At 37.9% G+C, this 11,918-nt stretch overlaps 2 protein-coding genes across 2 annotated transcripts; both read left to right on the top strand.

Annotated features, from left to right (window-relative positions):
- The first annotated feature begins 4,256 nt into the window (after positions 1 to 4,256).
- LOC140767722 (coniferyl alcohol acyltransferase-like) lies at positions 4,257 to 6,361 on the top strand. Its single transcript, XM_073107727.1, has 2 exons — positions 4,257 to 4,758; positions 5,217 to 6,361. The coding sequence occupies exons 1-2, from the start codon at positions 4,342 to 4,344 to the stop codon at positions 6,180 to 6,182; spliced, it is 1,383 nt and encodes a 460-aa protein (XP_072963828.1). The 5' UTR covers positions 4,257 to 4,341; the 3' UTR covers positions 6,183 to 6,361.
- A 1,535-nt stretch (positions 6,362 to 7,896) lies between these two features.
- Positions 7,897 to 11,277, top strand: LOC140767725 (uncharacterized). Its single transcript, XM_073107735.1, has 2 exons — positions 7,897 to 8,175; positions 10,835 to 11,277. Exons 1-2 carry the CDS (start codon positions 7,984 to 7,986, stop codon positions 10,907 to 10,909), a joined length of 267 nt encoding a protein of 88 aa, XP_072963836.1. The 5' UTR covers positions 7,897 to 7,983; the 3' UTR covers positions 10,910 to 11,277.
- Positions 11,278 to 11,918: the final 641 nt, after the last annotated feature.

The raw sequence follows: 11,918 nt of genomic DNA, 5'->3' as shown, positions 1-11,918 counted from the left end.
CAACTATCATTTTGTTGGCACTCTAACCGGCAATATTTTTAGAGGAAGAGCCATTTTTTTCTGGTACTAATAAAATAATGAAGTGCAGTAGAGCTGGTGGTTAAACTAGAGTTGATAGATGGTGTTTGTCTATTCCCCATGGATCCCTTCTCATAGTTGTGATTCGATAATTGACCCATCACTACTCATTGTATCTAAATTGCACTGATTAGTTGATCCATCACCACGATTTAATGATGAGATGCAGTGAAAGGTAGGCTTCATCTAGTGGAAAGTTGGATAGTCAATTTGAAGTTGGTCCTCTTAATTATTTCTTTATCAACCCCAGCACATCTTTAAATTGGAAAACGTTTCTAGTTCTTTGTAATATTCTTCTAAATGCAGCTTATGAGTACGATATACATGTGGTAGGTTTCTAATCGGATACTAGTTGGGGTAAATGTTAACAGTTGTATTTAAATGTACTACACTTTTATCTCTATTAATGTCTATTCTTTTTACATCTATTATATTTTTTGCACAGTAATTTGATACATACTAATAGATGGCTGGAGCAAGATTTCCATTCCTAAATTTAAAAAGAAAACAAAAGTATCGTTTTATATATCTTGGCCAATTAATTAATTTGCATTTTCTAAAGTGGATATGAAATTTTCGTAAATCTAAATTTAAGTTTGAGATAGATATTTGAGTACTACAACATCAAATAGAAAAAGAGTCCGAATAGTAGGCGCATGAGCTTATATATTGTTTGTAAAAACTATAATGGTAAGCTTATTTATATGAAATAATGCCGGTAAGAGAATGATGAAAAAAAAGAGATTAATTATCTAATTCATTGAGTTTTAAAAAGTATTGTCTTTTATTATTTTCTTTTGGAGAAAAAAAAACAATTGGCATTAGATAAAAAATAGACATTTCTCTTCCCACCAAACAAAAAAAATAAGAGAACTGTGGTCTGAAAACAATATAATATAATTGAGTGATTCTGGGGTGGGTTTTTAAAGCGCAAACCCACTAATCTTTTAAGTGCAAAACGCTCAAACTATGCCCTCTTAAAACTTTTATTTATATTACTTGGACTCCTCCTCTTGGTCTAAATTAATATGAAACCATTATTTCTTTTCTATTCTCTCTTATTATATATATAAAATATGAGAAATTTTTAATAAAATTAACATAAAGTTTTTCATCAGAATAGATATTAAAATGTTCTGATTTTACATATAAACAAAGGGATCATTCTAGGATTTCGTAGAATTATTCCAAAATTATTGGATCCTCATATTATTTATATTTCATCTACAGATATCATCATAAGCTTTCGTCTTTGTAGACGAACTTGATGCAAGTGAGTCAGGTAGTCAGTAGTAATATAAGTATGATTAGTAAGTTATTTTATTACTTCTGTTAACAATGTCAGTAGTAATTCAGTTAAAAGTCAAAAGGGTAAGTTACTTTTCGCCGAAAGTACATGATGATAGAATGCTTCTAACTCTCAAATCTCTTTCAAGTTATGTCTGTGTGAATGTCAATGCTTGTATTCCCTGTATAGCAAAGAACTCTTATCCATCTTCTCTTAATGGAAAGAAGAAAAATGTTTGAATGTATCAGAGTTGCTGAAAGGCAACATATATAGTGCAATGAGGCAAAAGGAAAACACTGCCCAAATTAAATGGCCTGCGACATTTGACGCCATTTCTTCAAGTTGGCCACCAACCTACCTGCATTCTGATGCCTAATATACAACCTACTCAATGAAAAGATAAAACCCAGCTAGGTAAGTTGGTCAGTTATGATTAATAGTGTAACCACTCCTCGGGACATTTGTCTTCTATGTATTGAAGCTTTGAAAGTTTGTTAAGCTAATCACTGTAAGAGTTGTAATCTTTCTATATGGCCCCTCAAGATTATCACTTAAGTTAGGCTACCATTTTGCACTCAGTCGGATTCTATTGGCTCATAACAAAAGTCATGTATTAATAAAAGAAATATAAGAGACTAGTTTACCTTTGGAAATTAGTAAAGAGGTTGACTGATATTTCTTTATCATACTATTACTTTCCATCAATTTCATTTCCAGGAATATATTATTTTATGATGACAAATTTGTAGACAAAAACAGTAGTAAGTGGAATGGTACCCCTTAATTGGTAGAAAGGAGTACTAATACATTTAATATTTTAATTAATTTTATTTGTGTACTTTTTTTTTTATGAGAAGAGTATGGGCTTATACACTGCAATGCAAACCTAGATAGGAAAAGTTATTGAGATAGAGAGGAGAGTACAAAATGTGAGTTTTTGAGAGAGAAGATAATACACTTGATGTGGCTTTTTAAGAGAGAAATGACAGTTAATTTGAGTGTCGTCTCTCAAGATAAATATATAAAAAATTTATTATTAATTTGGTGGTACAAAGTGAGAGGAGTGATAAATATAAATTAAGCCTAAGTGATTATTTAAGTTATTATACTAGTATAAATGTTTATCTCAAAATAAGCTAAATCTTATTTCAGAAGAAACTAGTTCTTTTTGGATTTTTGGACGTTGTTGCAAATCTTGAGTTGACATGCATGAATTGGTATTATTTGAGATTGTGATGGTATAATATATTGCTATCTCATGACTATATATTATATGATCTTCGACGCTATGATTGGTAAGTTTGGCGGATTTTGGAATTCGAGGTAATCTCCTGTCAAATTGGAGTATATTGAAACTCTTTACTTTGACAAATTGGAGCTTTTTTTTTTTGTTGAAAATTTCATTTATTAATTTATTGAATTTTTTTCGGGGGATATGCTCAAGGGGAAAATAGTTTTAAAATTTTTCATAAATCAATATTTGTATGTTTTAATTGTTCATCGACATTGGATCATACTTATGTATTTTGATAAATTATTTTAACGTGAAATTGCTCGAAGGTGATTGAATATTTTGAAAGCATTATGTTACAAACAGATTTAATTCGATCTGGACTAGTTCGAAGACGTGACTTTTGAAAAAAGCTGCGGATGATCTAACCGTTCGATCTTCCTGAAATTTGGATATGTTGTCGCACTTAAAAATAACTTTCCAACAAATCCAAAATCTCAGAGTTTGGACGGCTAGATTTTGAGATATCGGCCCAAAAAGTGGTCGAAGGTTGGATAAACCCTAGCTTGATAGCTCTTCAATGGCTAAATAGGTGCTATGTTAATTCCTTAGAGTGAAGGAGGAGAAGTTGTAATAGAAGAGGGGGATTGAAGTTAGAAGAAGCCGATCAAAGACTTGAGCAGTGAAAATGAGGTGGAGAAGGCGCCAACAGCTAGAGCAAGAGAGAAACAGATAAATGCACAATATCATTTTTAATTATCAAATAAACGCTAATTAGGGTTTCCTCCACATATTTATAGAGGCTCAGCCCAGATACCTAAGCAACTAAATTGAAATCCTAACAAACCAATAATTTTCACTGCGGTGCGTTTGAACGCATCCATTCACATTCGAACGCTCAAATATCATTCTCTATCGTTGCAAACACGTGCGGACGTTCGAACAGCCTCGTTCAAACGCAGATCGTCGAACACCCCTTTTGCAAAATGTTTTGTTCTCTCAAGTAAACACAAACTAGATAAATAGACTTATCCCAATGAACCCAATGCCGCAAGTGGATCCAATCCAATAGAGTCGTATCACATTATCTTTCCTTAATTATTGAATTTAATGTGTGATAAATTGATTTAGTGTTTAATTTGCAAATCTTTTGTCAAATTAGTGTTTTGTTTTATACATTTGCGTTTGACGTGTGTCTAGTGTTTTGGGAAGCATTATCTATTGTTTTGTTTTGTCCACAATCAATTGGATTCATGTCTTAATATTTACAATTTTTTTTCTTAGTCTCGACTTTGCTTTCCATATCTTTGGACCTACCTTATTTATTTCTCCCCTACCTCCGAATTTTAAATTTTATACAATGTCATAGAATTTCAGTCGTAAAAAAGGAGATTATTAAAGGTAAGTATTAAATCATTTCTCTATGTTTAATTTCACCTTTGTCACATAAACTATCCTATAGTTGTTAAAGAAGACCACTAGGGACGAAGTTTTCTCCTATCTTCTTAACTATTATATATTCCTCTTTGGTGAGCCTTCCCCTCTATAAGTAAACCATGTTCTCCTTCAACCTCCTCATCTTAAACATAACTCCTAGCTTACCCAACACACCCACCCTCACCTCTCTTTCACTTTCTCTCTCTCTCTCTCTCTCTCTCTCTCTCTCTCTCTCTCTCTCTCTCTCTCTCTCTCTCTCTCTCTCTCTCTCTCTCTCTCTCTCTCTAACTCTCTCACTCTAAGAGATATGAGTGGAAGCAAAGTATTCAGTGTGACTACTAAGGGAAAGGAGACAGTGGCTGCCATCCTCCCTGTGCAAGAGCATTGGCTACCACTCTCCAACCTTGACCTACTCCTCCCGCCGTTGAACGTCGGCGTCTTCTTCTGCTACAAGAAGCAGAGTGCGAAGGCGAACCCCTTCGCCGCCATGGTCAGTACTCTCAAGGCGGCGTTGGGGCAGGTTCTTGTCACCTACTACCCCTTCGCAGGCGAAATCGTTGTAAACTCCGTTGGTGAGCCGGAGCTTCTTTGCAACGACCGCGGGGTGGATTTCATCGAAGCCTATGCCGATGTCGAGCTCCCAGAGCTCAACCTCTATGACCCTAATGAGAGTGTGGAGGGTAAACTGATGCCGAAGAAGAAGGAAGGCGTCCTTTGTGTTCAGGTTGTTGCCTCTCTCTCTCTCTCTCTCTCTCTCTCTCTCATATAAGTATACGTACACAAAAGAGTAATGCTTAAATATGATTAAAATCAACTTGCTTTTCATGGGAAATGCTCATGCACTAACACAAGTCCAACTAGCTCATGACTGAGATTCTTAGTTACATTTCTGTGTGAATATTAGGTTCATATTTAGTGGGGATATTTTTACTGGAGTACTATATGCGTATTATTTAAGTCCATTTGTGGTATCTCCAGAGAGTTAGGACTATCGATTATCTAAAAATAAACAATAGATAACTGAAGGAGGGTAGGCAAGTTCACCGTACTATCTAATTGGTGAGAATCATTGCATTGCATGGCTATGGTAATTCAATAAGTTGACTACCGACTCAAAGTCTATAAAATACTAGAGAATTATTTTTGCAAGTCACTACTTGCTTTCTTTATATTTACAAACAGGCAACAGAGCTCAAATGCGGCGGAGTGGTGGTGGCGTGCACCTTCGACCACCGCGTCGCCGACGCCTACTCCACCAACATGTTCTTGGTGGCCTGGGCCGAGACAGGGCGCTCAAAGCCTCTCTCCCGGCTCCCCTCCTTCCGCCGGTCCCTCCTGACCCCCCGTCGACCGGGCTCTTATGACGTCGCCATCGGCAACTTGTACGTTTCCGTCTCCTCCATCCCCCCTCCCCGTCGCTCCCCGACCGAGGCCGTCAACCGCATCTACTACATCACCGCCGAAGACATCGCCCTCCTCCAGTCCTCTGCTGGGGAGGGGAGGACCAAATTAGAAGCCTTCACCGCCTACCTCTGGCGACTCCTCGCCAAATCCTCTGATCCGAAGGAGAAATCGTGCCGCATGGGCGTCGTCGTTGATGGGCGTTCGCGGCTTGCTGCGTCTACTAACAAATCCATGGAGAATTACTTCGGCAACGTGCTATCGATTCCATTTGGGACTTTGGACGTGAAAGTTCTGCATGAGAGTGAGCTAAGTGACGTGGCTGACGACCTGCATGCATGGGTGTCGGCCGCCGCCACCGGAGAGCACTTCTTGGGGCTGGTCGACTGGGTGGAGTCGCGGCGGCCGGAGGCGTTGGTGGCGAGTATATACTGCGAGGAGGCCGGAGGACCGGCGTGCCTGGTGTCGTCGGGGAGGAGGTTCCCGGTGAGGGAGGTGGACTTCGGGTGGGGAAAGCCGGCGTTCGGGTCGTACCACTTCCCGTGGGGGAGCTCCGCCGCCGGGTACGTGATGCCGATGCCGAGCGCCAGGGAGAACGGAGATTGGGTGGTGTACGCACACCTCATGCCAAGGATAGTGGAGGTGATCGAGGAGGAGGAGCCGGCGGTGTTTCGGCCTTTGACGGCTGAGTACTATCTTGCGCCAGTGGAGGAGAAAGCCATGGCCGTTGCCATCAATGGAAAGTGACCAGCATAATATATAATAGTGGAGATGGGACTATGCGTGTGTTACTACCTAATTACTATTGTATGGTTGATTAGGTTATGTTATTGTATTAAAAGGGAAGGTGAAGTATTCTCTTCTTCTCCTTCTTCTCCTTCTTCTCCTACTCACCAGTTACTACTCAATACTAGCAACATTTAGCACCCAACCCATGCTAGATGCATGAGGAGATGACCCAGTCATCAGGGCGGTAGGATTCCAACTCGATCATCGTCCTCCTCCGCAGCAAAAAGAGGGTCAACCTGCACCTCCAAAGAAGCATCATCACTGGGGCTGCCAGAGCCAGACGTACCAAACTAGTTTCGATCACGAACACCCATGGAGGCAACCTGAGAATCTGTGTTTCTCTCGAGGGATCAGGACATGAACTGATCTGATAGTAAGAAAAGCAAGAATTTGGTATACCCAATTCCAACCAAACCTCGCTATATATATATATATAGGTGGCTATCTAATTGACTTCCGTTGAAGAGAAGCTTGGAAGTTGAGAACTCGCGTCCTTGTAGTACGTACGTCCATGGGCCTTTAATAAGCATCCTGATTGTATCTTCCTCAGAAGCAAGATTGAAAGAGGTATAACCCTTCTACCAAATCCGAATCCACGAATGGCCTCATAATCAACCAGATTTTAGCTAGGATCTCGCAAAGTGTAGTTAAAGGAACAACCTAGAGGTGGAGTCAAACTCCGAATTGCTTATCAAAATCATCGCAGGCGATCCGCAAACACCTTCGGATGCTATCAAGCTTAATTGACGATTGCAAATCGCTTATCTTTTGTATTCGTTTTTCTACTCATACTTCACGGTGGGTCCTATTAAAAATTGGCTCAAAACTAACAAAATTGTTCCAACGAGTTAACTACATTCATTGAATATTACTAACATTTTAAATTTATGTGCTACGAGATGGAGAACGGTTTGGATTATTGAGAGTTTGGAAGGTCACGATGTTCCTATAGTCTTCCAATGGTGCATCTGCGTCTGAACGTTATTCATCCGTTTGAAAAGTTTACAAAAACGTGTTTGCAACGATGCACAGACGTACAAACGTTGTCCATCTGTTCGAACAGCCCGTGATTTTCTTCTCCTTCGAGTCATCCCTATAAATACCTAATTGAGATTTTATAGCATAATAAACTTTAGAAATACTTGAGAGAGGAAACTACTATTGTATTCAGAGTTCTAGAGTTCAGAAAACTCTTTGTATTTATATTCAAATAGTGGATTGAAAATTTGTATCATCCACTGACGTAGGCACATCATCGTACCACATAAAATCTTACGTCTCTCTTTATTTTCTCTGTGAATACTTGCATTTGGAGTTACTTATTCATGGTTAGATTGATCTCTATGATTTCTTTACTCTTCGGCATCATATTTGTGATTTTTCTAATTTGGATTGCATTTGTCCATTACTATTCCATTGAGATTGTTATTGTTTGATCAGGAATTCACTTCCCCTGCCCTGTTCCCTCACTCCATGCCACTTAATTAATCAAGTAGATCACCTCTCTTACATCAAAAAAAGAAAAATTAGGTAGAACCCAAGAACAAGGGGGTAGAATGTTTAACAATCATTTGGTATATATGAACCGTAATGATGGAATAATCCAGAAACACAGGGTGTTAAATATAAAAATTCATTCTAACTGATCTCCCCCTCACCCCCAACCAAAAGGGCCCGAACTCTCATTCTAGGGTTTTCTTTCCTTCTGTGGATTTGAGAGAGAGAAGGGGGTGGAGAAGGAAGGCGAAGAGAGGCAAGAATGGGCGGCGGAGGAGGAGATCACCATGGACACGTGGACCACGGTCATGCGCCGGACTTCCGTAACAAGGTATGGAGCATGACGGGTGGGCCCTACTGCCGCCCGAAGCACTGGAAGCGCAACACCGCCATCGCCATGGTCGGCATCTTCCTCGTCTGCATTCCCATCGCCATGAAGTCCGCCGAGCTCGAGGTATCCTTATCTGACCTTCCCATTTATTTGATTTTGTTTTTATTGTTACCTATTTCTTCGAAATTTCTCGTGGATTTGGCATCCGCCGCGACGGAACAAACAGATCTGGATAAATTGGTTATAAATCTTCAATCTTGTAGCAGGGCAAATAGAAAATTATAAAGAAACAAAATCATTAATTGGGGTTTCTGATGGATCTCCCAAATACCATCACATTTGGTGGTTTTCGATGCTGAAATCTTTGGTTGCACGATCTACCTGGAGATCTTAATTCGAGTATGTAGATGAATCTTTATAGTATTTTGTTATTAATTTTGCACTGGAAAATGGTTTTGCGTGCAATTGAAATGCTTTTTTTATATCAAAGAGAGAGGAAAATGTATGAGTTTGGGTACATTATATTGGATCTTGCATCCCTTGTGCTTCTTGCATTTACTTCCACTTAGGTTGTGTTTGATTAATGGAAAGTGAAGAAAGAGGGTGCTAGTTTTCTGAATGTCTACCATTTTGTGGTGTTCAAAGGAAAAAACTGGAGTGAGGAGTGAATTCTCCGCTTACTTAAATCCATCAAATTTTTTTTCATTTCACTTTTTATTTTAAAGGAAGAGAATAATATTTTCTACAGTTTTATATATTGCATGTCATCATTAATTGCGATAATTACTCTACACTTTCACCAAACACTTCTAATTTCTACTAAGAATAAGAAGTTCTGATCATTTACTAAGAGTGACTTTAATAAAAACTTTCATCACTTTCTTCTCTCCATTTATTATCAATCACACACACTATTAAATTTAGGGTTATTACAAGCACATCTCAGAATAATTAATGAGAAATACTACAAGATTATTGCAGCATGGCATGTCTGTTCATTAGATTGTTAGACAAGTTGATAAGATTAGTGCAACTGATATAGAAATGGATGAGTAATCTTACTAGCAAAAATAGTGTTCAACTTGAAAATTAATGTGAGAGACATTTAAAATGATTAATGCAATCATGCAGAGACTGCATATAGTGCCTGTAAGGAAAAGCAATTTAATTTGAGTAGAAGATGCTACTAAGGAGCGCAGTGTAGGAACATGTGCAAAATAAACATTGATAGTAGTAACAAGAATAGTGGGTGTGAAATTCCATATTATTGTTGACAGGGTTTTAATAGATTATAGGTTTTAGACTGGCAGGTAGCAATCATTTGTGCTAGGTGGGTGTCTAATCTTTGGGATGGCTTAGGTATTAATAAGTAATAACTAAAAAAAATATTATAGGAATTCAGAGTTTAAAAATAATGCATGAAAACCAAAAGGTAATAATTAGATTTCTTATTAAAATCATAGAAAGCTACTAGGATCCATTGATTTGGAAACACCAACAATTATTTTGAACTTTGAGAATGTCCTACATAGCAAAACATCACCTAAATTGCTAGGAAAGATGCCTGTGTTTTAGGCAGGTTTTGCATAAGGGGCATGACTATGAAGTATGAAACAAGGTGGCTATTTTAGAACAACAGCCATTGTTTTACACTTGAATATAACTTCCTGATTTCATGAAACTGGAAATGGGAGAGACATCCACTGTAAGCAGGAAGATGGAGTGATCATGACCACTCTTTTTTGTTAATAACTGCAATAATCTTGCTGCTTAATTAAGGTTGGAGCTTAATTTTTATAAATCTGATCAGTGTAAAAAAATATTGAAAAATAAGAATGGTATAAACGTCAGAGTTTGTTGTCACAGTTCACAAAAGTATAGCTTATTATCTTACCTTAAACTCGAAGGCCACTAGGTTGGTAGGGACATGTTGTTAGTCTTATCTACAGTATTCTGAAAAGCAGTGGATGCTCTTGCATGCCCTGTTGAATATGCAATCATCCCTTGATCATCTTACATGAACCACATCTGCGTAGGGCCTAAGCGCAATTGGGCCATAAAATAATAACCTGACAAGCTGCCTATGGCCACATAATATTTGTAGTAGCTATAAGAGAAATAAGAATGGAATATAGATGAATCGATACTTAAAATAATTGAACACGAAGTTGTATGGATAAATCATTGTTGTTTTCATTCTGATATCTATCATTCCATTATTAGAATGTTTGGTTCTGATATTTGCTTTTCTGTAACTTCAGTATTATCTTGTTGATACAATATCCTTGAACATAGGGGCTTGAAAAAATTTACTATTCTTATTTCTTCTTGATTCTTTTATGTTATTCTTTTTTTGTTCGTTATGTATCCATAAATTTTCACCATATTTAAATATCTGCTTAACACAGGCATTGTAAGGTATCTCTGGTCCACTTTATCATACAATTTTGAATTAAAACTTGTGCGTAGTTTAGTTTTTTCATCCTTCTGCTTTTATGCCTTTGAATATAAAATATGCATAGGACTTGATGCATTTTGTTTCATTTTGTGTTTCATTCTAGCATGAAATTTCTGGAAGAAAGGCTGAAGCTCGTGTTTTGTGGATACTTAGTGACTAGTGATAGGTAGAACCTTTAGGTAATTTCAGCTAATAGGTTGGTTAGCGTTCATGGAACAGTTCCTGCTATGAATTTCTCAGTGCAGTAACTTGTTTCTTACTCAAATGTTTTTTCACTAACAATCATTTCTAAAACTCCAAGACTGATGAATTCTTTTCGTGCAGCAACGACCCCATTACCCGGTCCGCCCGATACCTTCACAGCTATGGTGCAAAAACTTTGGCAAGAAAGAGTACTGATGCATGACCGACATTTGCCAACAAATATTTTTCTGTTTGCAATCTTGCTAAGTTCTGCAATCAGGTCCCTGCTGCTGTAATAAGGATACAAATGACCTTCTGTGGATGTGTATACATTTTATTTTTGGATATACTGCTTGAGGTGTTTCTAGAGTGAATAAGAAACTCTGCCTTTTCTGGGTGGAAATGAATTGTGGCCAAATGAGCTAATGTCGGTTTCTTTCTGCCAAAAAGGTGGTAATAGGTTCACTGGGACTTAGAACTCTTTATAATTCTGTTGTTAAGCGATACTATCTGCATTTGAAAATTATAAGTTGCTAGTTGATGAATTTGAAAGAAACTTCTTATTTCCAGTGGGAATTGGCTGATATTTCTTCCTTCGGAGTTTTTAGCTCAATACTTCTGAAAAGATTAGAAGGTGGCAATAGCATTCTGTATATTCTGATGGACAGGTTATGTCGTCCTCAAATTCGAATTTGTTCTAACTCAAAACAAGAGGATTTTAAATGCTACATAATCTATTGTTGCAAAACCAAGTGATCCCAAGCGATCAACTGTTCAGGAAGGCGAGGCGTGGGAGGTGGTGTGCCCCTAGAGAAATTTCATTAGTTGTAAACAATTCTCTACGGCAGGATTAGAGCCTTAAAAAGTATTCTTAAGATTCTGCTAATTGAGATGCTTCTTGGGACCTGTACCTGCTATAATGTTTAGGCCTGGATAACGGTAAACTAGTTACAACGATCAAACTCAAGCACAGATTAAGGTTAGCACACTAATCTCAGCCTGCCAACTTGCTTGCTCCACTTCACAGATCATATCCATATCATACAAGACTTATTTCAGTTGTCATCGAAAGTTGACTTTAAATGTATAAAGATCGCCATGACCATCTGGTGATTCTTCACTGATGCAAAATTCATCAGTGGCAAGAGACAGCTTGCTTCCTTTCATTTTTCTGCTGAGGGTAACAACACTTTGTAATTGCTGCAGAGTCTCCATTTTCTTATAA

Source organism: Typha angustifolia, chromosome 9 (assembly GCF_048772165.1).
Source record: "Typha angustifolia cultivar Huaian chromosome 9, ASM4877216v1, whole genome shotgun sequence".
NCBI lineage: Eukaryota > Viridiplantae > Streptophyta > Magnoliopsida > Poales > Typhaceae > Typha > Typha angustifolia.
The sequence above is the reverse complement of the archived record's forward strand: the minus strand, read 5'-3'. Positions and strand labels throughout refer to the sequence as shown.

Coding starts and splice junctions, on each gene's coding strand:
- LOC140767722 (XM_073107727.1), top strand. CDS start 4,342: ATGAGTGGAAGCAAAGTATTCAGTGTGACTACTAAGGGAAAGGAGACA. Junction 4,759..5,216: donor AAGGCGTCCTTTGTGTTCAG/GTTGTTGCCTCT, acceptor ATTTACAAACAG/GCAACAGAGCTCAAATGCGG.
- LOC140767725 (XM_073107735.1), top strand. CDS start 7,984: ATGGGCGGCGGAGGAGGAGATCACCATGGACACGTGGACCACGGTCAT. Junction 8,176..10,834: donor TGAAGTCCGCCGAGCTCGAG/GTATCCTTATCT, acceptor CTTTTCGTGCAG/CAACGACCCCATTACCCGGT.